The sequence below is a fragment of the Oncorhynchus kisutch genome, linkage group LG11 (genome assembly GCF_002021735.2).
Source record: "Oncorhynchus kisutch isolate 150728-3 linkage group LG11, Okis_V2, whole genome shotgun sequence".
In the NCBI taxonomy this organism is placed as follows: Eukaryota; Metazoa; Chordata; class Actinopteri; order Salmoniformes; family Salmonidae; genus Oncorhynchus; species Oncorhynchus kisutch.
Genome location: NC_034184.2, coordinates 55,877,797 through 55,901,867, shown reverse-complemented (window position 1 = coordinate 55,901,867; position 24,071 = coordinate 55,877,797). Strand labels below are relative to the sequence as shown.

General features: G+C 43.0%; 1 protein-coding gene across 1 annotated transcript in view; it reads right to left on the bottom strand.

Annotated features, from left to right (window-relative positions):
- The window catches only part of LOC109899533 (cadherin-6-like), an 86,240-nt gene that overhangs the window by 7,464 nt on the left and 54,705 nt on the right, over positions 1-24,071 (bottom strand). Inside the window, exons 3-8 of the mRNA XM_020494855.2 lie at positions 12,412-12,706; positions 10,654-10,773; positions 8,699-8,866; positions 6,670-6,857; positions 2,946-3,199; positions 1,512-1,648 (exon numbers count right to left, since the gene is read on the bottom strand). Coding sequence (XP_020350444.1) covers positions 1,512-1,648; positions 2,946-3,199; positions 6,670-6,857; positions 8,699-8,866; positions 10,654-10,773; positions 12,412-12,706 — 1,162 coding nt within the window. The remainder of the gene's footprint in view (positions 1-1,511; positions 1,649-2,945; positions 3,200-6,669; positions 6,858-8,698; positions 8,867-10,653; positions 10,774-12,411; positions 12,707-24,071) is intronic.

The following is a 24,071-nucleotide window of genomic DNA, read 5'->3' as shown; positions in this document are numbered from 1 at the left end:
AATGATCAACAAGGCCAAGGCTTTCGACTCTGTCAATCACTGCATTCTTATCGGCAGACTCAACAGCTTTGGCTTCTCAAATGACTGCCTCGCCTGGTTCACCAACTACGTCTCAGATAGAATTCAGTGTGTCAAATCGGAGGGCCTTTTTGTCTGGAACTCTGGCAGTCTCTAAGGGGGTGCCACAGGGTTAAATTCTCGGGCCGACTCTTTTCTCTGTGTATATCAATGATGTCGCTCTTGCTGCTGTTGATTCTCTTATCCACCTCTACACAGACGACATCATTCTGTATACATCTGGCCCTTCTTTGGACTCTGTGCTAACAAACCTCCAAATGAGCTTCAACGCCATACAACACACCTTCCTTGGCCTCCAACTGCTTTTAAATGCTAGTAAACCTAAGTGCATGCTCTTCAACCGTTTGCTGCCCGCACCCGCCTGCCCAGACTAGCATCACTACTCTGGACAGTTTTGACCTAGAATATGTGGACAACTACAAATACCTAGGTGTCTGGTTAGACTGTAAACTCTCCTACCAGACTCATTTTAAGCATCTCCATTCCAAAATGAAATCTAGAATCGGCTTCATATTTTACAACGAAAGCCTCCTTCACTCATGCCGCCAAACATACCCTCGTAAAACGTATTATCCTACCAATTCTTGACTTCGGCGATGTCATTTACAAAATAGCCCCCAACACTTGAATCAGCAAACTGGATGTAGTCTTTCATTGTGCCATCCGTTTTATCTCCAAAGCCCCATATACTACCCACCACTGCGACCTGTATGCTCTCGTTGGCTGGCCCTCACTACATATCCGTCGCCAAACCCACCTCATCTATAAGTCTTTGCTAGGTAAAGCCCCGCCTTATCTCAGCTCACTGGTCACCATAGCAACACCCACCCAAAGCATGCGCTCCAGCAGGTATATCGCACTGGTCATCCCCAAAGCCAACACTTCCTTTGGCTGCCTTTCCTTCCAGTTCCCTGCTGCCAATGACTGGAACAAATTGCAAAAATCTCTGAAGCTGGAGTCTTATATCTCCCTCTCTAACTTTATTCATCAGCTGTCAGAGCAGCTTACCGATCACTGTGCCTGTACACAGCCAATCTGTAAATAGCACACCCGACTACCTCATCCCCATATTATTACTTACTCTCTTGCTCTTTTGCACCCCAGTATCTCTACTTGCACATCATCATCTGCACATCTATCACTCCCGTATTAATGCTAAATTGTAATTATTTTCGCCTCTATGGCCTATTTATTGCCTACCTCCCTACTCTTCTTCTTGCAAACACTGTACATAGATTTTTCTATTTTTATTTTATTTTGTGTTATTGACTGTACGCTGGTTTATGTGTAACTCTGTGTTGTTTTTGTTGCACTGCTTTGTTTTATCTTGGCCAGGTCAGAGTTGTAAATGAGAACTTGTTCTCAACTGGCGTACCTGGTTAAATAAAATAAAAATAATAATAAATAAATAAATAAAAAAACATGGTACTTACTGAACTCAGTGGCAATAACAGAGACATTGTGCCAGGCGATGTCCTCTCTGTCCAGAGTCCTCAGCATGAACACTGAGCCGTTACCTGGGTGCACATTGAGCACCCTGTCCATGTCTGTACGCCGGTCAATAGAGTACCTGCACATAACAAACAAGTATAAGCTTCCTCACTTTGTTTTCACATAAACCCAATGCACTGTTGGCAGTGTATAAGCTTCTTCACATTCGCAGGAATATTATGCACCCTGTCTGTGCGCTGTTCTACCAAGTACCTGTATCTGCACATTTTTTTGTTTTACCTTTACTTAACTAGGCAATTCAGTTAAGAACAAATTCTTATTTTCAATGACAGCCTAGGAACAGTGGGTTAACTGCCTGTTCAGGGGCAGAACGACAGATTTGTACCTCGTCAGCTCGGGGGTTTGAACTTGCAACCTTCCGGTTACTAGTCCAACGCTCTAACCACTAGGCTACCCTGCCGCCCCACATAACAAACAAGTATACATTTCCTTGCATTCTTTTTAGAGAAATCCATTGCCGCATTATCACAACAATACATCCTACTGCTACAAATATCATCCAATTTGAAAGCAATTTGGATGACTGACAGTTGTGGATTGGTCGTTCGTCTAAAAATAGAATGACTTCAAAAATATGTATCTGCGCTATCATGGACAAACACAAAGGCATACACACACACACCATTTATGTGCACCCACTCACACACACACACACAGACACACACACACACCATTTATGTGCATCCACTCACACACACACACACACACACACAGGAAATCCAGTCGTGTTGTGTTTCTCCACTTCCTAAGAATGACTGTTATACATCAGTTTGATTAATGGAGGATCAGACGTCGGCTGTGTCCCAAATTCACCCTATTTCCTATATAGTGCACTACTTTTGACCAGGGCCCATAGGGTGCCATTTAGTTGCAGATGTTGGCAGGGAGAAGAGGGAAGGGGAGCGAAGGAGGGAAGCATACCCCCGGGGGAGAGCATGAACCAGGGCGATCAGTCGCTCAGGTATCGTGTACCATCGCACCCCCTACCCCAATCTTCCCTCTATTCCATACCCACACTCTTCTACTCTCCCCTTTCACAACCACTATTTTTACTCCTTTTTTCTGAACAACCAACATTGTTAGCATCTATCTATCTAAATGCGCCCTACACTCTCACAGACAAACACACACATACAGACACACTATTTGCCCCTCTCGTTTCTGATAGTTAGTCTAAGCTTGTTAAATCTGTTGCTGTTGGGGTGCTAATTGCCTTTCTAATATTCTCAATAATTCAGTCGGCTGAACTCCTCCGCTGATTAATAACAGATAAGTGTGTATGTGTGTGTGTATGTGTGTGCATGTGTCTGTCCTCTCCCCTCCCCAATGTGTGTGTTTGTGTGTGTGCGTAGTACCTGACGGGACTGCGGCTGCTGTCTGGATCTGTGGCGCTGACTGATCCGATGATTGTGCCTACTGCCACGTCTTCTTTGACCTCCATGACATAGCCGACCCGGTCGAACACGGGCGGCTCGTCCACATCCTCCACGATCAGTTTGACCGTCGCCCCGTCCGTGGTTGCTGCATAGCGCAGGAACCGAGGGTCAGGGTTGGAGTTCTCCACCTGGATCCTTAGAGTGTAGGACCGCTTCCTCTCAAAGTCCAGAGACTGAGGAGACAGAGGGAGAGTGGAGAAGAGAGGGTTAACAACTCACACGCACTCAATTGCCAGATGACACATTTCTATTCCACTTTCTTTCCTTTTCACACAGACAAATCCTGTGACATGCAACACCCTCCTTGTCTAAGCAACCCACACACACACACACGCACGCACAGACACACACAGACACACCAAACAACGCGCACTCTATCAACAATTGAATTGATTCAGTGTGACTCAACCTCTCTGTCCCTCGTCAGTTGACACATTTTTAATTCACTTCCCCTCTCACACAGACAAATTCTGTGACTTGCAACACAATCCTTGTCGAAGTCACACACAACTTCAACAATTGAATTCTTTTTCTGTGTCTGGCTGCTTTCTGGTGTCTGGGGTGGCAGGGAGCATAGTGGCTAGAGCGTTGGGCCAGTAACCGGACTGTTGCTAGTGTAGTAGAAGAACGTGAGAAGGTAATATACTCGCGACTGGTGACTTGCTGAAACCAGACTGGTGAGGGCATTGTCCAGTGTGATAGCGGTATATTTGCATCTCACAGGAGCGAGTCACACCTTTGCTGTAGCAATCTCCAGGACGCAAAGTTCTCGTGGAAATCCTAGGGTCACTGTCACCAGGAGAGGTGTGAAGACTGATGAAACTTGAATCGACGAAATGAATGTTACTGTGTGAATTAAATTGTTGCGGTTGGTTTGTTTCAAGAGCTTATAAAGAGCTGCACATTTCGATATGTCTTATTGCATTGTGTGTTTTCTGGTTGCTGTATTTTTTAATTGACTGGATTTAAATTGTATGTTGGGTTGACTGGTTACCAGGCACATTCCTATTGTCTGGTCATAACATTCAAATTGAGTTGATTAGATTCGAATCTGGGTGTGTTTTCCTGTTTCCGTAATTCAAGCTCCTGCGCGCATCAAACACACTGTTTGTCTCTTAGAGATGATTCTGAACTGAAGACACATGTAACCATGTTAAGTCTTAGCCTATTGGGGATAGTAATTTACTCTGTGTTACTTTGTAATGTATGTATTTCATGTGCACTCTAATTGTTTGAGTGTCAATTATTTCGTAATACATTCTATTAGTTGAATTGAGCAAATGCATTCCTCGTTTTACAGAGTAATTATTTGATTGACTATGTGCCTATAATTTAATAGGGCTATTGATAGTTGTTAATTACACAATACACATAGCATATACAGTACGCTTGGTCTCTAACTGTGCATCTCTGAGCTGAGGACAACTCAATAATTTGATGCTAGGACATTAATTGCCAGATATTAGCTCCTTGTTCCTCAGCCTCTTAATAATTGCATGACAGTAAACCTAGACATGTGTATCTTATAGTATTCTGAGTGGTGACTCAAGGCTCGCAACCTTGGCTATACCCACTGGATGCGGGTATGGGCCTATAGCATTCACATAATAATGGAGTCAGATTGATAAATGTAGTTTATTATTATTCAACATACATAATGGGAGACCCCTCATCCTCAGTCGATGGGGATTTCCACCAACCGACATAATGGTTGGATCACTATCACCAAACTAAATGGTGACTCATCTAGCTATTGGCGATATCTATATTACATTACACTAGTTCAAATCCCCAAGCTGACAAGGTGAAAGATCTGTTGATGTGCCCTTGAGCAAGGCACTTAAGCCTAATTGCACCAAGTATAGGTCCAAGAGGCTTCTAAAAGGCTTCTACCTCCAAGCCATAAGACTTCTGAACATCTAATCCTGAACACCGGGAGAGTTGGGATATGCAAAAATTAGTTTCCAATTCACACATGCGCGTGTGAAAATAGGACAAATATGAGCGCCACACAATTAGCATTATATTCTGTCTTGAGTAAATTTACTCAGGTACGTGGTGTAAAAAAGGTTTAGAGCTCTCTCCTCTTCTTGTGTGTGAACCCCAATAATCTCTCCTTTCTCCTGAAGTGTGCACTTGTTTGCTTCTAAGCGACTTTGGGTCCATTATATAAATACCATGTAGTATTATTATTATTATTATTCCCTTCATGGCTTTGAAAGGAAATGACTGGTCTATGCTATGGAATCACTAGCCATGGGATGACACCTCTGGCTCTGTGCTTCATCTTTAAGAGTGCCATCACACCAACGCTCTCTGGAAAGAACACATCTGACGTGTGCCTTTAGCTGTGAGGGAGCTACTGCCAAATCAAATGCAGTCATTTAACCAGAGAGGTAGGTGCGTGTGTGTGTGTGCGCACTTGCATCAGTGCAGGTTTTTCAATGCCAATGAGCTTTCAACTGGCCACTGTCTGCCTGTACCGAACTTGATATCAAACAAATACAGACATTTGATATGACCCTACATACTCAATAAATCGTTGATCAATTTTTTTGTCCTTGTTTGGCTTTTCCTCAAGACAGGGGTTTAATGATGTCAACATGAGCATGTGTTGTTTGGTGACAGTGCTAGTGGTACAGGAGAATTGGCATGCCCTTTTACCTAGATGAGCCATTTAATTAAAGTAGGCTCGGCTGTAGACCAGACCCTGTACACATGCACATGCACACGCCCGCACATACACACAGAGCGAGAGAGAGCGAGCCGAGATCCCTCCAATATCATTACAACGGTAGCATCAGCAGAAGGCAATTACATCTCCCTCCACTCAATGACGACCTGGTGGAAGTGGCGTGATCGATTTAAATCCACACTAGAGGATAAGAGGGCATTTGATAAAGCAACAATCTGATTCTGTTTAATACATCAAAACATACTATAGCTCAGAGCACCCAGAGGACTACTGGCTGGTTCTGGTGAAATAAATACCCAGCATCAATCTGATCTGCACTCAGAAACCGTGACTAAGAATGCATCCTATCTGAGCACGTGAATGTACAATCTGACATGACTGGATAGCAATGTGGCAAAATCCACCCTTTCAAAAAGCAAGGTGAAGCTGTTACCATATCACTTACATCGACCAGATACTTTTAGGGCCCTAGGGAGTACTGGTTAGGGGTTGATTTGGAATGCAAACATTTTGAACAAGTGTGTACAGTCGTACAGTCTAGCGCAGTGTTTCCCAAACTCTCTCCAAGGGGTGCACGTCTTGGTTTTTTCCCGAACACTACACAGCTGAATCAAGTTATCAAAGCTTGAGGATTCGTTGATTATTTGAATCAGTTGAGTAGTGCTAGGGTAAAAACTAAAACGTGCACCCCTTGGGGCCCCGAGGATCGAGTTTGGGAAACCTTGATCTAGTGTTTATAGGGGTTACGGTTCAATTTCGAATCCAGCCATACTGAACTTTCTGAGTGTGATAACACCTAGGGAGTAGGGTCGAATGCCCCATTAACGAGGGACTAGGAGTGATTTGGAATCCAGCCATACTGAAGGAGTGACCTAGGGATTAGGAGTGAAGGAATAGGGACTAAGGACAAAGGGTAGTGGTAGATTTGGAATCCAGCCATTCACTGACCTTCCTGAGGGTGATGACACCATCCTGTGTGCTCCTATTGGTTGAGATGTCGAACATGGAGGGGCCGTCGCTGCTGGTGATTCGGTAGTTCATCTCAGCGTTCCTGCCGATGTCAGCGTCCATAGCACGCAGCACGGCCACTGTCGAGCCCGGTTCTGTCGACTCGGGAGCTTTGAACTCATACAGACCTGGAGGAAAGAAATGCGTACGTTCGCTTTTTCCATCTGTAGCACCTGGATCAACCCCTAAACTAAACTATACGTTTAGATACTGTACATCTTCAAAGCCAAGATCAATCAATCTTGCATCATTTATTTATTCAACTATTCAATACATTGGCCCATGCATAGCTAGTTATTTTCACCAGATGATTTCCTGGTTTGAGCCAGATAAATTGATGCGTCCCTGTCTGCCAGCTTGAGCACCCCACTGTATCATATGCTTCAATAAATAGCTGGTCTGACCTTTATTTAACTAGGCAAGTCAGTTAAGAACAAATTCGTATTTTCAATGACGGCCTAGGAATGGTGGGTTAACTGCCTGTTCAGGGGCAGAACGACAGACTTGTACCTTGTCAGCTCAGGGATTTGACCTTGCAACCTTCCGGTTGCTAGTTCACCACTCTAACCACTAGGCTACCCTGCCGTCTGCAGAGGGATGGACCTGATATACACATGGGCTGCATATACAAACACCACTGACAGCCTCATAAAACATGCTGACATCATTCTGGACAACACCTGAGTCGGCAGGTCCCACACACACATCTTCCATTCAGGCACGCAAGTGTACACACGCGCACACACAAAGGCATGGGCACACACACAGACTCAGACATTTTTGTTTTACTATCGTTGTAGGGAACAAACAATTAATTCCCATTCAAAATCCTATTTTCCTTAACCTTAACCTTAACCCCTAACTATAACTATCCTTGTGAGGAATTATGGTCTCCACATGGATAGTAAAACCACACACACACACATATCACACTCCCTTCTTGTTCTGTCCATTGAGGTTAGGTGCAGGGACAGTGTTTGTCTCCCTGTTGTAGAGGGTGATAAACGGAGTCAGGGTTTCTACGTTTGTGTGAGTTTTGTCACGTGAAGAGCTGTTTGGCTTGTGCGCGTTGATTCTAACCGAGTGTAACACGCTTACACACACACACGCAAACACACAGGGATAAACACAGAGACACAGAAGCACACACACACACACACACACACTGCTGTTACTGAGGGGAAACAAAATGACACCAGTAATCTGTCAATCTGATGCAGCTGCCTTTGCAATTCACCAGATGCACCAGAAAGGGAGAGAGCAAGGGAAAGAGAGGGACAGGAGACAATGTGTGAGAGGAGATGGAAGGAAAGTGGGAGAGGAGTGTATGAGAAAAAGATGAATGGCAAAAAAGAAACACTGAAAGCGAGGACGAGGAAGGAGAAGAAACACGAGAAACAAAGGACAGTAGCGGAGCCACACACGGTGACATTGAGAGCGTTAGAGAGAGCAAGAGAAAGAGATGGAGAATGACATGAGAGAAAGAGAATGAAAGTGATAGAGTTAGAGATAAAGAGAGAGCGACAGAGAAAGAGTGAAGAAGATAAAACCCACAGTGTACTCTTTTCATTTAATAGGGATTAGCAGGCCGATCTGATGCACTGTGCAGGACCCTTCACTCTCTCATATGGCTCTACATTTAATTATGCCAAGCCTTCAAGAGAGCGGCACTGCCACACACACACACACACACACACACACACACACACACACACACACGCCACAGCAGCACAGTAATACTTGCTGCAATAATCCACATTCATTTTGAAATTGCCACCAGATGGAGGCTGCCTGGTTGGCACAAGCCTGTATAGTGAACTGAGTTTTATATTCAGGGGACTGATGTGTGTGTGTGTGTGTGTGCGTGCGTGGATGAGCGCATGTGCGTGTTTGTGTGTGCTTATGTGTGTGTGTGTGAGTGAGTGCATGTGCATACACACATCTGTCTGTTTTTGTGCACTATACTCACTCTTTGGGAAGCGTGGTGGGTTATCATTGACATCAGAGAGGGTAATGCTGACTGTGGTGGTCCCTGATAACCCACCCATCTGTCCAGCCATGTCTTTAGCCTGGATCACAACCACATAGTTCTCCTTGGTCTCCCTGTCCATGTTAGGCAGGGCTGTCTTGATCACACCTGAATGTGAAGGACAGACAGTCAGGACAGAGGATCAAAGTGATGCAAGACTAGATACTTCTGATCGATATAGATATTTATAGCACTAACACTTTTTCCAAAGAGGAAATTAATTGAATATCAAACAATAGGGGATGTGAGGGTTGATGGTGCACATCATTCAAACCTAGTTCTGAGCAGCGTTGGTGAAACGCACGGTGAACGCAGGGGTATAAAACTCTCATCCTGCTCTTTCATCACTTAGGATGTGGCAGCAGGGGAGGAGGGAGACACAGAGGAGTGTGTGTGTGTATCTCACTCGCTGATGGACAGCTAGCAACTGAAAAACATGCTAGTCCATTCAAGTAGTTCTGAGGGGGAACAATACATATATACACAGTATGTGTGTGTACTGTATGTATACACCAGTACACTCTGAATACATCTCTCTACACTATCTTCCTCTCTCTTTATCTTTCTTCTCTCTCTCTCTCTCGTTCTCCCTCTATTCTTTCTTAATCTCACTCTCTGTCTTTTCTCTCTCTCTCTCTCTCTCTCTCTCTCTCTCTCTCTCTCTCTCTCTCTCTGTCTCTCTCTCTCTCTCTCTCTGTCTCTCTCTTCTTTCTATCTTTTTATCTTTCCCACTCCCTCTCTCGTCTTTTGCTACTCTCCCTCATTCACTCTTATTCCTATTCTCCTCACAGTCATAGACACAGAGCGAGAGAGCGAATCATGCTTATGATGTCCAAGCCTGCCTTTGTGTAGGGGGGGGTGTCAGTTTACATGGCACATCTGGCATAAACCACATTACTGTTAATCCTGCGATTAAAACTGCAAATATATTTTTTGGGGGTCGCCATTTCCCTTTTGTTCACGCAAAGAACTCATTTGGGATCCATTCCAAAGCACACATTACAAATGATTAAATATAGCAGTGGTGACGGAGCAGTGGGATCAAAAAGCGGCGGCTGGCGGAGATTCTGTCCTTCTTTTCTGTCATGTCTCTTCAGTCTGACACGGGAGTTAATAGCTGCGGTGAACGCACACGCACGCACACACACACACACACACACACACACACAGAGAGTCTCCAGACGTGGTAGTGAGGGGGAGTACACTGTTCGTATCCTGGTTCACTCGCAGTATGAATTTGGGTTCCATTCAGGTGTTAGTTGAATCTTCAGTGAGGCAGGTTAATGGCACCTTGTGTATACTTCCCTGGGAACTTTGCTCCCTTGAGCCACAGATAGACTGTAGAGTGTAAATATTATAGAACTCTGTATTTGCATTGTAACTGACCCCAATTCTCCTTTCTGTCTACAGAAAAGCAAAAAGACAGGGTCTGGGGCCGTGTGGCGCAGTGGTTAAGGGCGCTGTACTGCAGCGCCAGCTGTGCCACCAGAGACTGTGGGTTCGCGCCCTGGCTCTGTCGTAACCGGCCGCGACCGGGAGGTCTGTGGGGCGACGCACAATTGGCCTAGCGTCGTTAGGGAGGGGTTGGCCGGTAGGGATATCCTTGTCTCATCGCGCGACTCCTGTGGCGGGCTAACCAAGGTTGCCAGGTGCACGGTTTTTCCTCCGACACATTGGTGCGGCTGGCTTCCGGGTCTGATGCGCGCTGTGTTAAGAAGCAGTTTGGCTTGGTTGGGTTGTGTATCGGAGGACGCATGACTTTCAACATTCGTCTCTCCCGAGCCCGTATGGGAGTTGTAGCGATGAGACAAGATAGTAGCTACTAAACAATTGGATACCACGAAATTGGGGAGAAAACGGGGTAAAAAAAAAAGACAGGGTCTGTTAACACTGACCTGTGTTGGGCTCTACAGAGAAGTATGGCTGTCCTTGCAGGATGCTGTAGACCACCCTGGCACTGTTACCATATGTAGGGTCATCAGCGTCTGTAGCGGTCACCTGCATCACCACCGTGCCTGGGGAAGGTAAGAAGGAGGAGGAGAAAAAAAAGAGGTGAGCAAAGTTATACACATGGAATGGAGTCGGAGGGCGTTGGGGAGCACTCAATAACACAAGATTCAAGACAACTTCCTGAATAAGGCCAATAAAGTGAACTGGGCTGAACTGAAGTCTTTGGTGGCGTCACAAATGACCCCCCCCAAGCAGCTCTGCTGTTTGCAAACCCCTAAAAAAACGATTTGTGTATCTCGAGTGTCTAAAAACCATATATCTGATCCAAGGCAACGGCTGTGATCCATTTTCCTTATCAAAGAGGCGGAGAATGATATTTCAACAGAACAAAGGGGAGAAGTGTTCGTCAAATAGTACCTCCCAGCGATGCCTAGTGGGGCCCAGTGTTGACTCGTTAAATGCATAAGAATAATTAATTGAGTGGAACTATTTTAATGGCAATGAACATAAATATAGAATTGTGCAAATGACATTGGAATCGTGACCAACGGAAACTTCTAAATCAGTGCCAACGTGAGGTCTGCACGGGTGAAACTAGTGGGGCGCTTTACATTGCTGCACAAACATCGGAAAGTTACTTTTCTCTTTAACCTCTTAATTGAATAAATAAAGTGCAAGCTAATTTCTTTGATGATACCACTTTGCTTTCTGAAGAGGGAATGCTCAGTAGTTCACAGGACAAAGTGTCCAGTCGATTGCACTACAAAGGCCGGTCCAGAACAGGCCCTCTTTTCAAAGCACACCTCACTGGTGGCTATGGGCAACTGCTTTTCTTACTTAGAGTTTGTAAACAGGCTGACAGTTTGTCACTTGTCGGTGTTATGTGACTATTTAGTGTTAAGTGTATACTTCACATACCCAAGACTACCTAATATCTGAACTGCATGATTAATCGTCTTGAATTCCAACTACATTATTGACATACGCCAGGCAAAAACAGAGTTTTTAATGTGTTGCAATTGATAACTGGACAGAGTATTCATAAGATTAGCTCAAGTATATAATATAATCAGCATCATTGGGCCGCTTCACTTAGTTTGTTTGGCTGTAATAAAACAGTTAATGGCCTGTAATCATTCGCATTTAACGACTCAATTTATTCACCCCAAATGGCAACCTATTCCCTATGAGCCCTGCTCAAATGTAGTGCACTACATAGGGAATAGGGTGCTATTTGGGATGTGGACAATCTTTCCTCTCATTATTATGATTGATAAAGCCCTCATTGATCCAACAGGATAGGAATTTGTTTGTAACAACTTTAGCTTGTCTCACACATAAGCCTTCTAATCCTGCAATCCATTGCATATACAAGTATGGCATATATTATTACCACTGACTGCATGAGATCCCCCTCTTCTATAATGATGTCCAGGCTATCAGCTTAACTGTGGACCTGTTTAACAATGGTCGGTCAGGCTATGAGTTACAGTTACACACAGGACAAAACTGGATGACATGGTTATGACTTGACAACCAGAAACATTTCAACCACTTCTGCCCTGGTAGGTGTCTGTGGTAAGGAGTGAGTGAGATGGGATGTAGGGTTGTTCTCTGTAGCCTACTTCTGTCATACGTACCAAGAGGTTACATATTTGGTATGTGTGTGAATTAAGGGTCAGGGTGTAGGTGTTCATACGCACCCAGTGGGGACATCTCAGGTACCTCTGTGAAGTAAGGGTCCTTGGTAAACTTGGGCTCATTGTCGTTAATGTCATGAATCTTGATGATAAACTCTGACTCTCCCTCTAGAGAGGTGTTAGTGATTCTGTTGACGGCCTTGGCCCGGAGCGTGTAGTAGGCCTTCTCCTCCCGGTCCAATCTCTTAGTGGCATGGATATCCCCAGAGTTCTCATCGATGATGAACAGACTACCGGCTCCATCACCTGTCAGGACGTATCGTATGCTACCGTCACCCCGGTCCCCGTCTGAGTGGAGCTGTAACAGTAATGAGAAACAAAGGGGGCGGAGTCAGTTCACAATGGCACTCAATCTCAATACAAAGGATTTGCAGTGAATATGTACATTTCAATTATTGGACTCCTCTTGGGACAAAGAAACTTCAATAGTCTATGCCACTGTGCTCGTGACTGATTGCAAATGATCTGAAGACAAATAATCTAACTGTGACAGAACGATATCCTGACCATTTACATATTTTTTCAAAATGACTCTTTAGATGTTTGATTTAAGACATTTGTGTTGTCCCCAATTTCCTATGCCATTTGTAGAAATAATTATAGTTTCATAGAAATGTAATCAGGTTGAGTGTGACCAGTGTGTCCTATGTCTGTTCTTACTAACTCCGAGATCAGATTTCTCTAACATGCTGTAGAAATATGACGTGATATTTTCACATCATCTCCTCTCCTGTCAATCTCCTCTCTACTCCACTATTTGCCCGCTCTCCTGATGTGGCCTGTTTCTGTCTGCATGAACAACAGCTTAGCTTGTTCTGACATTTTAATTCAGCCACAAAATCTCCTCAACATATTCATGTCTGGGAACTCATCAAAATCTTGTCTGCGTCCTGAATTGCACTGTATTCCCTATACAGTGCACTTCCAGGGCCCATAGATATCTGGTCAAAAGTAGTGCACTATATGGTATAGCCAATAGTGTACTACTTGGGACACAAAACTTGTCCTTCCTCTCTTTCCTCCTGCTGTTCCCCCTCCTTTATTATTTATATTTTAGTGCATTCAGAAAGTATTCAAGACCCCCTGACTTTTTCCACATTTTGTTACATTACAGCCTTATTCTAAAATGGATTCCATTTTTCTACTGAATCTACTGAAATATCACATTTACATAAGTATTCAGAGCCTTTACTCAGTACTTTGTTGAAGAACCTTTGCCAGCGATTACAGCCTCGAGTGTTCTTCGGTATGACGCTACAAGCTTGGCACACATGTATTTGGGGAGTTTATTCCATTCTTCTTTGCAGATCCTCTCAAGCTCTGTCAGGTTAGATGGGGTTGTTACTGTACAGCTATTTTCTGGTCTCTCCAGAGATGTTCGATCGGGTTTAAGTCTGGCCGGGCCACTCAAGGACATTCAGAGACTTGTCCCGAAGTCACTCCTGTGATGTCTTGGCTGTGTGCTTAGGGTCGATGTCCTGTTGGAAGGTGAACCTTTGCCCCAGTCTGAGGTCCTGAGTGCTCTGGAGCAGGTTATCATCAAGCATCTCTCTGTACTTTGCTCCATACATCTTTCCCTTGATCCTGACTAGTCTCCCAGTCCCTGATGCTGAAAAACATTCCAACAGCATGATGCTGCCAACACCATTCTTCACCGTAGGAAAGTTGCCAGGTTTCCTCCTGACATGATGCTTGGCATTCAGGCCAAATAATTAAATATTGGTTTCATTACACCAGAGAATCTGTTTTCTCAAGGTCTGAGAGTCCTGTTAATGCGAGTGTATTTGTATTTCATAGTGTTCAGTTTATGTTTTAAAATAAACATTATGGACACTTACCACACTGCGTTTTGGTCCTCCGATCCTTCTCGCTTCTCCTCCTCAGAAGAGGAGGACAAGATCCCTTACAGCTATAAGAATATGTTGAAGGCTAGCTGTATTGTGTGCAGATGACTGATATGCTCATTTTTGTGTCCGTCTCTACACGTATACAGACGAGAAGGCATACAAAGGATTGCCAATTGGTATTGGTTTGTTATGCAGACCACATGCAGATCTCTTCAATGAAAATCCCTACATTATGGACAAGGTATGTGTATGAACACCATTATAAAAAAACGTTTTTTTTCCCCCTTTCACATTTACAAAAAAAACAAGGTATGAATACTGTTGTGTGCATGTTTGTTAAACATCTGTATAATGACTATTTATTTGATTCACAGACCCTCCCTACACCTCTGATGAATATAACAGGAAACCTGTTCGATCCCCATGCACTGCAAAATCATTGCTATGGATATGGAGAACATCAACATTAACATACCAGAGGATATACCAGTTGGACTTGGGGCTCTGCAGGGAGTTTACCTCATATTTAGATTCCCCCCCCCCCTGCTTTGACACTGAAAATCATAAACACTGACATTTACAATATTGTGTTATTGTTATCCTTATTATTATTAATAATAATAAAAAAATAGGGGAGGGGGGGTAGTTAAAAAATGAACCCCAAAACGTTCTTCAAAGGTTCTTTGAGGATCCTTTAAAAGGGGTTATTTGAAAAACCTGTTTAATGGGTTCTTTGAAGAACTTATAGGGGAGGGGTTCTTCTACAGTTTCAATTTGAAGAACTACTAAAGGATACTCCAGGAACCTCTTATTTTTAGAGTGTAGTCTCTATTATGCCCCTCAATTATCTCAGCCAATCATGGACCCTTCCTTTCTTCCTACATAGCTCATTTATTCATATTTACGGGCCCCAGACCTACTTGTAATTAAGGCATATGAACGTTCTTATGTTAAGGAACACAATTTTTTTTTTTCAAAGTAGGAAATAGCATCAAAAGCCTACGATCCTGAATCCGGTCACATAATGTGGTGTGTGACTTGCTAGCTTCTGGTGCTGGACAGATGGAGTATGTTAGATTGTGCAGTCAGTAAATTCAATCAGGTGGATGAGCACTGCAACAGTATGAATGTGTCCCAAATTGCACCCTATTCCCTATGCAGTGCACTACTTTTGACCAGAGCCCTATGGGTCTGTGGGCCCTGGTCGAAAGTAATGCACTACAAAATAATTAGGGCACCATTTGGGACGAAGACAGTATGCACCCTACTCCTAACTCCCTCTCTCTCTAAAATATGAATGGCTTTTTACTTCAGGTGCTGGAAGGCTTTATATAACTAATTCATTGTGTTCTGTGTGAAAACAAAGCTGTGGAAGCAAAATGGCTGCCTTTTAAGTTTAGCATCTTTAACATTTCTGTGTTTGTTGTAAACACTGAAAGATATGATCGTTGTGTTTTCCACCTATGTAACCAAGTTGGGAGAAGCTAGCTACTGACTGTCTATATTTGTGGTTATGTTGTGCTGACCATGTACCTCCCCTCTGGTGTGGCAGGTAGCTGAGTGGTTAAGCGTGTTGGGCCAGTAACCAGAAGGTTGGTTGTTCAGATCCCTGAGCTGGCAAGGTGAAAAGTCTGTGTTTTTGTCCTTGAGCAAGGCAGTTAACCCCCAACAACAACTTTGTGTACGTTGATTAAGGCAGCCCCCACACCTCTCTGATTCAGAGGAGTTGGATTAAAAGGTAGAAGGCACATTTCAGTTGAATGCATTCAGTTGTGCATCTGACTGGTTATCTTCTTCATCCTCTCCCAATGAGATACATTTAAGTAATTTAGCAGACACATATCCAGAGCAACTTAAAGGAGCAATTAGGGTTAAGTGCCTTGCTTAAGGTCACATCAAGAGATTTTTCACATAGTCCGCTTGGGGATTCAAACTAGCAACCTTTTGATTACTGGCACAACGCTCTTAACCGCTAGGCTACCTGCCACCGATAGACAGACAGTGTGACACATTCCATTCAATCTTGTTTGTATGGACAGAGTGAGCGCTCGGGGTCTGCTCTTTTGGTTTTGAGGGGTTCAGCATCATTCCTTCATTCCCCTGAAGGATATTACACAGCCAGCTCAGTGTATCGAACCCCCACTCTCCTCTCCTGCTTACTGCACTAAGGTTTGTGATCCCTCCGTCTCCCTCCTCTTCTAGTCACCCACCCTGCCCCTTTCTATGGTAGAAGTGAATTTACAGCCGCCCACCCGGGTCCCTGCTACTCAAATTAGGAGAAAAACCTCTCCCGAAAATCAATCTGTCAGCCAGACGTGGATCCACAATGGCTCCTGATAAATTTATCTTGAAAATTCAATAAAAGACTCACCAGGGGGAAGAAAGCATTGATCATGGCCACCAGGATACCTCCACACATTGATGCAGAGCCCTTTCTCCTCCGTCCACCATGATATCAAATCATAATGAAATAAAGCAAAGGAGGAATGTGTCCAAAATGGCACCCTATTCCCTATTTAGTGAACTTCTTTAGTGTGTAATTTGGGAAGCAAACAAGGAAGATGCTCCAGTACTAGTGCTACAGGAGAGCTTTGGTATTTTGTGGAGCGAGTTTCTGTTCTGTAGGTCACCCATACTCTATTAGATTAAGAATTATTCAATTTTATTACACACAATAAAGAGGTCATGAGACAGTAGTTTTGAAAGGCAACATTAACCAACTCCGCAAGATCCATAAATCCTAACATTTTATGTGTAATAATAATAATAATCAATACATTCCTAAAAATAATGATATCACATGCGTTTTTACCTCAATTCTGCATATTAGGAGCAGGAATATTGTAGATGTTTTTATTTTAAATGAATGTATATCATTAGCACAGAAAATGGCATGGTGGTCCAGACATATTTAGCTGCCATTTGAGTATCACAGAGCTATAGGGTATACAATATGTATGGTTTTAGACGAGGCCCTTAGGTCAATCATCCAGTTACACTTTTAGCCCTACAGTGGCACACTAATGGCACACTATCCCATATGCAGTGGACTAGGGCAAATATGGACTTATACAATTAATAACATGATTATTTAAATAACATAACAAAGTGGTAACTATTTCATCATTGGGATACACATAGGCACTTGAGGAACTCAACTTGTGTAAGCCTCATTTAAGACATGCTCCAGAATACTGACAACTACTAAGTAGTTTTATAAACATTCCAATTTGGGCTGGATGTGTCAATGTGTAGTTCATACATGTGTAACCGATGTGAAATGGCTAGCTAGTTAGCGGTGGTGCGCGCTAATAGCGTTTCAATCGGTGACGTCACTCGCTCTGAGACTTGAAGTAGTGGTTCCCCTTGCTCTGCAAGGGCCGCGGCTTTTGTGGTGCGATGGGTAACGATGCTTCGTGGGTGTCAGTAGTTGATGTATGCAGAGAGTCCCTGGTTCGAGCCCAGGGTAGGGACGAGGGGATGGACAAAAGTTATACTGTTACACATGCATAATCTATGAGTAGAATTACTGTAGTACCTCAGTTAGCGACGAAATCCCTAGTTTGAAAGCGACATCATGCACCCACAGCAGAGCATGAGAGAATAATGACGTGGTGCACATATCTGCACATACAGTGGTTCCTCCTTTAGAAAATGCGAACTTGCACCGCGCGACTTAGAGGTACCCAGTGTCATGGCTTCATTGCTCCAGATTACCACAAGGGGGAGATAGAGCACTCATTATGCATTTGGGTCCCAAGGTTTTTTATGACCAATCATATCGAGTGGTTCCAATGAAGAATTTTGGCGCGAGCCACCCTTGCCTTGTGGCGTGCTTCAACAAAGATGGCTGACAAAACATGGTGGAACCAGATGTAAGTTGTTATAACGTCATAACGAGTCAAGCAAAACATTTACAATTGAGAGGAATATGTTAGTTAATGTAAAGACAAACATTTGTTCATATTCTTTTGTCATAAAGTTAATTTACGAAAATCGCTATTTAGCAAGTTGACTAACTAACATTAGCCAGCTAGCTAGTGTTAGGACAATGAATTTGTAATTCGTGTGGTTTAATGTTTTAGGGACTCCTGAGAAAAGCAGCAAACCAGGCTGTCGTCTTGTGAAACAGTGGATGTAAAGAATCTAGCTAGCTAAAGCATTTACTGCAAATTGAATGTACAATTGTGTAAGCTTGCCTTGTGATGCAGCTCCAGTAACATAGCTAGCTAACTATTTACTTGTTGATTGTGTAGTGGAGGATAAAAATAACTGTATGCATATGGATGTGTAGCTAGCTACGGTATGTAGCCGATCTGTGCATGGACCCTAAAACGTTTGGTATGAATATTAGTTTAGAACCTATCTATGAACCTCAGCTATCATAGTTGTATCAACTTCAAGTCTGAATGGCATTAATGAAGCCTATGGATAGAGTAGAATATAATAACTTTATTGCGCCAAGGATGCAAGTCCTATAGACACATGTTCTGTAGTTATTACCATGCATGAGATTCCAACATTGTAGCCTGTACATTGAATATATTCACTGATCATGTACTCTTCCCTGGCAAATAAAGGTGCGGTTCTCTGAGACATTATTTTTCAGTCATATCAAACTCCATTATTTGAATGATGCTGTGTCTGCATGTATGTATTACAACTATACACGTCAACAATGTTTACCACACCTGCTCCTGGGACATCAATGAGTACACATTGTAACTATGCAATAGACTAGAAACATGATTGATTTGTAATTCATATATACAAAAAAGAACTATGCATATCTAACTCCCTTCATCTGCATTAATCTGAGGACAAAGGATATTATTTCAATGAGGTACTTAATTTCAACCAGTGAAGAATGTGAAACACTTTATTGAAAGAAGTTCATTATCCAGGTGTTACAAATACATAAATGCATTATAATTATGATAATTGTAATATTATAAATACAAGTTGAATCTGTACTTCAATGCACATATAGTGTGCATTATAAAACTAGGAAGAAAAACGAGGTGGAGAGAGGTGTATAAGACAGAATGGGAAAGAGGTAAGAACAGCGGTAGACAGCATATGATTCATGAATTACAGTGGTACCCTAATATTCTCTCAGTTCATCACAATTGCGGTGTCTCCTAACCAGCCTTGAGCCCACTGTTGGCCCGAAGGTTATCTTAAGAGCGGGTGAGGTGGCGATGATAGGACTGGCTTCCTCTCACATCAACACATACCTGCAGACGAGTGACAAATAGATAGAGAGAGAGCATGATTAAGCCTTGTTTTTTCCCCCATCTTAAATCAGGAGGTGAAATGCAAAACTGACCTTGTATCATTAACTCCGGGACTACTACATCGATGTCTGTATTTCAATGTAAAACATCTCTATAATAATACTTCCTGTTGACCTGACCAAGTGACATCTCACCTATGATCATGCTGTGCCCTCTGTGTCAGCCAGTTCAGATGCAGGAGGGATTCACCAAAACAGCTGATATAACCTAGAAGATTTAGGGAGAAGGGGGAGAGGGGATGAAGTGAATAAGAGAGACTGTTTCTTGTGTGTGTGTGGTTTCACCTGGTGTCCACACTAATTGGCTACAGAGAACTTTATGCTGAAAAACAGACACAGGAGGACAAACAATAGAAGATAATGTCAATAGAAGATACAGTATGTGATGCAGACAAATCGGAGTGTGCAGGAAACATTTACATATAGAGGGCTATGTGTCTCACCACTTGGTTATTGCAAGGCTAACCCCCAGGGAAAATTATAGTTCAGTGAAAATGGCTGTGTTTATGTGGTGTAAATCTGAAAAATACCAGCTGACATCTTAAGGTTTTTTAAATGAATGCATGTGAGACAGGTTCCATGTACCACAAGACAGGCAGAGACGGAGAAAAAGAAAACATAACAGTTTAATTACCTCTGGTTATGGACACTTTTGCCAGCAATAAAGCTTCCACGGCCTGTTCCTCGGACAGTGAACATCTGTCAATATCTACATTTTTGACCCCTTGGTCAGCTCGCTCTCTGAAAGTAAAGAAAACAACTTATTTTTTATAGATATGAAAACAATAACTGAGATATGACCGTTCAATCTAAAGCAGCAGATTTTTAGGATATACAGCCCAGTGCTGCTTACCTGAGATGCCATCTTCGTAGGTGTACGCTTTGACTTCCTTTGTGTTGGAAAAAAGTTGCTTTCAGAAAAATTATTTATGATTGAAAAAAAAAAAGTTTTGCTCTCGACAAAAAGACAAATGTACCTCCATAGCATATAACAATTTCTGTGAATAACCACACCTTCATACAAACGCGCTACTGTATGCTGAATTCTTGACGCACAACCGACGATGCTGCCATATCCTGCCAGCACTTCCACAAGCGAGCCACTCAGGAGCAGAATGATGATGCGTGGAAGAGGGAAAGGAATGAGATGGGAACAGCAATTTGTTGCAAGTTGGGGAGGGGTGCTAATAGCTGAACAATAGACTATTCAACCTTTACTTAATACACTAATAGCTGGGCTAAGTGTGAATCCCCCCCCCCTCCTATCACAGACCAGATAACTAAGGGGTAGCTTACTACTCAATGTAATAAAGTAATGCCTTTTCAAATAAGTTACCTTACACGTTATGTTGGCTGACAATTTGTTAGCTACGCTGTCCTTACGAACCACATAGCATATAATAGCAGTCTGTACCGGTATGTTAGCTAGCTACCTAACGTTAGTAGTTATACATCAAACTTGCCAGTATATTAACTTATAGGCTATCTAACTACCCAACGTTTATTGACTTGATTATTCTCGTCATTCTTAGCTTAGCTAAATGGTATAGTTGTTGTACTTTCTCAATTTACATTTGGGTGCTTTCTTAAATTGGCCCTGGCTCTCTATATCCCGGACAATAGAACTCGTCAAAATTCACCCAAGGCTGAAAGACTGGAACACTAGCGCGAGCCCATTAATGGAATTGAACATTCGCAGAGCCTGTTTTGACTGGAGTGATGCTTAGAATTCCATAAAAAAAAATTCTCTTTTATTTCACCACTACAATCTGTTTGTTGGGCAAAAACAATTTGTGTAGAAAGTAAACATCCGCATCTCAATGGTGTCAGCTGTGCTTATGTCTGCGTAATGAAAAAGTAGGGGGGAAAAAAATAAGAAAAAAAAGCTCGCTGCCCAGACTTACATAATTACAAAGAGGAGATTCTTCTGATTAAAATGGTGCCCGTGTAACAGTTTTGCCTCCGTCCCTCTCCTCGCCCCTAACTACGCTTGAACCAGGGACCATCTGCACACATAGATAACAGTCCCCCTCGAAGCATTGTTTCCCATCGCTCCACAAAAGCAGCAGCCCTTGCAGAGCGAGGCGGACAACTACTTCAAGGTCTCAGAGAGAGTGACATCACCGATTGAAACGCTATTAGCGTGCACCCCGCTAACTAGCTATCGGTTACACGTGATTTGAAAAAAATCTAAATTTACACATTGCGAGATATTCGGCAAGACAGACATGCGTATATTTCCCCCATAGGAAACAATGGGAAGACCGCAGAGTTCCAATATTATTTTAGTTGTTTACATTTTAACTAAAAAAACTACGTGAGCAGGCATTGTGACGTTGAACAATGAGCTGGGAATAGAATGTTCGGAAGGTGAGTTGGAGCCACAGTGCGCAATAGAACTAATAGGAGCTGGCAGGGTGAAAAATGCACTAAAATGGCCGGTGTCAGCAAACGTCGGATAAAAAGCATAATTCAATTGTTTCCAGCAGCACATTTACAGTCACCGACACTCTGGTTAACATGAAAACGGAACGAAACGGTCTGAATTTACAAACGGACAAATTCTCTGAATGGAAACACCATAATATTAATCAAATGAATTAAGCCAAATTGCAGGGTATGCCGCAGTATGGCGCAGCTTTTATAGGAGGAACCACTGTATATGATGTAGTATGCAATTTTCATGTACCACTTTTGGCTCGTGAGCGCTACAGAACTATACAAACTAACGGGGAATCTCTTTAAGTACAAAAGTGTCAGTGATCTACCTTAACATTTGTTAACAATACAAGAGAAAATTTTTGCTCTCCAAGATGGCGTAGCAGTAGGATGTGTGTGTTTGTCTTATCCCGTGTAAATAGTAGGTCTTTTTCATATACATCTTAATCTCACTTTCTATCTACGAACTAAATATACTTTCCTGCAACCCTCCTCACCCAATGTGGTACAGATCTGCTATTTCTATTCCTTATATCTGGAACTTCCATCAGGCTCTAGCCAGCTAACTAGCTACTAATCTTTGTTAGCCACGGGTAGCGGTCTTCATATTTTTCTCGGTCACCAGCCAGCCTGGACCATTTATTGTCGACGCGGAGCCCCGCCGATCCATCACGACTGGACTACCGACGTGATCGCCCAATGTGGTCTTAACAGGCTATTCTGATACGATGTCGCCGAAGAACTATCTACTTAGCCCCGGCCCGCTAGCTTTTCTGAATGCTGTGTCCCCTGCTCGCCTAGCGTATTAGTGACTACCGAATGGCATCCTGACTCACCTATTGCTGCTCTTTTGACCCTATGATCACTCGGCTACACAGCTGATGCTCCCTGGACTCATTTTGTTTACCTGTCGGTGCCAGCCTCGAAGGTCCTGTATATACCTAATTGACCCTTTCTGCCCATTCATCGCCTTGTCTACTGCAGTCTTCGCTAGTTCTTATTGTTTTATTTCACTGTAGAGCCCTCAGTACCGCTCAAAATGCCTTAGATAGCTCTTTTGACCCACCACACACACATGCGGAGACCTCACCAGGCTTAACTAGTGCTTCCAGAGAACGAAACCTCTCATCGTCACTCAACGCCTAGGTTTACCTCCACTAAACTCACAACCTACCATAGTCAGTAAATTATGCCCCGAATCTATTTTACCATGCCCAGAAATCTGCTCCTCTTATTCTTTGTCCCCGACCAGTTCTTATAGCCTTTAACCGTACCCGTATCCTACTCCTCTATTCCTCTGGTGATCAGTAAAGCACTGCCTTATCTCAGGTCACTGGTCGTCATAGTAGGACCCACCTGTAGCATGTGCTCCAGCAGGTATATTTCACTGGTCATCCCCAAAGCCAACTTCTCCTTTGGCCGCCTTTCTTTCCAGTTCTCTGTTGCCAATGACTGGAACGAATTGCAAAAATCATTGAAGTTGGAGATTTATTTCTCCCTCACTAACTTTAAGCATCAGCTGTCAGAGCAGCTTACCGATCATTGCACCTGTACACAGCCCATCTGTAAATAGCCCACCCAACTACCTCACCCCCATATAGTTTTTCCCCCCAGTGTTTAATTGCTAAATTGCAATTATTTTGCCACTATGGCCTATTTATTGCCTTACCTCTCTAATCGTACTACATTTGCACACACTGCATATAGGTTTTCTATTGTGTTATTGACTGTATGTTTGTTTATCCCAAGTGTAACTCTGTGTTGTTTGTGTCGCACTGCTTTGCTTTATCTTGGCCAGGTCGCAGTTGTAAATGAGAACTTGTTCTCAACTGGCCTACCTAGTTAAATAAAGGTGAAATATTTGTTCTTATAATAAAAAAAACAGAATGACATTTACTCTCATTGGTGTCCAAAAATAACTATCTGAAAGCAACGCCAACTGGCTGGGTCAAAAATAACCCAACATGTGTTCTGTCCTCTATTTACCCAGTTCCGGGGTGTTTTTAAAACCCAGCATGTTTTTAGAGTGTACTGTTGATATACTGTTGATATTTAAACCAGGTAGCTTGCTACACTCACCC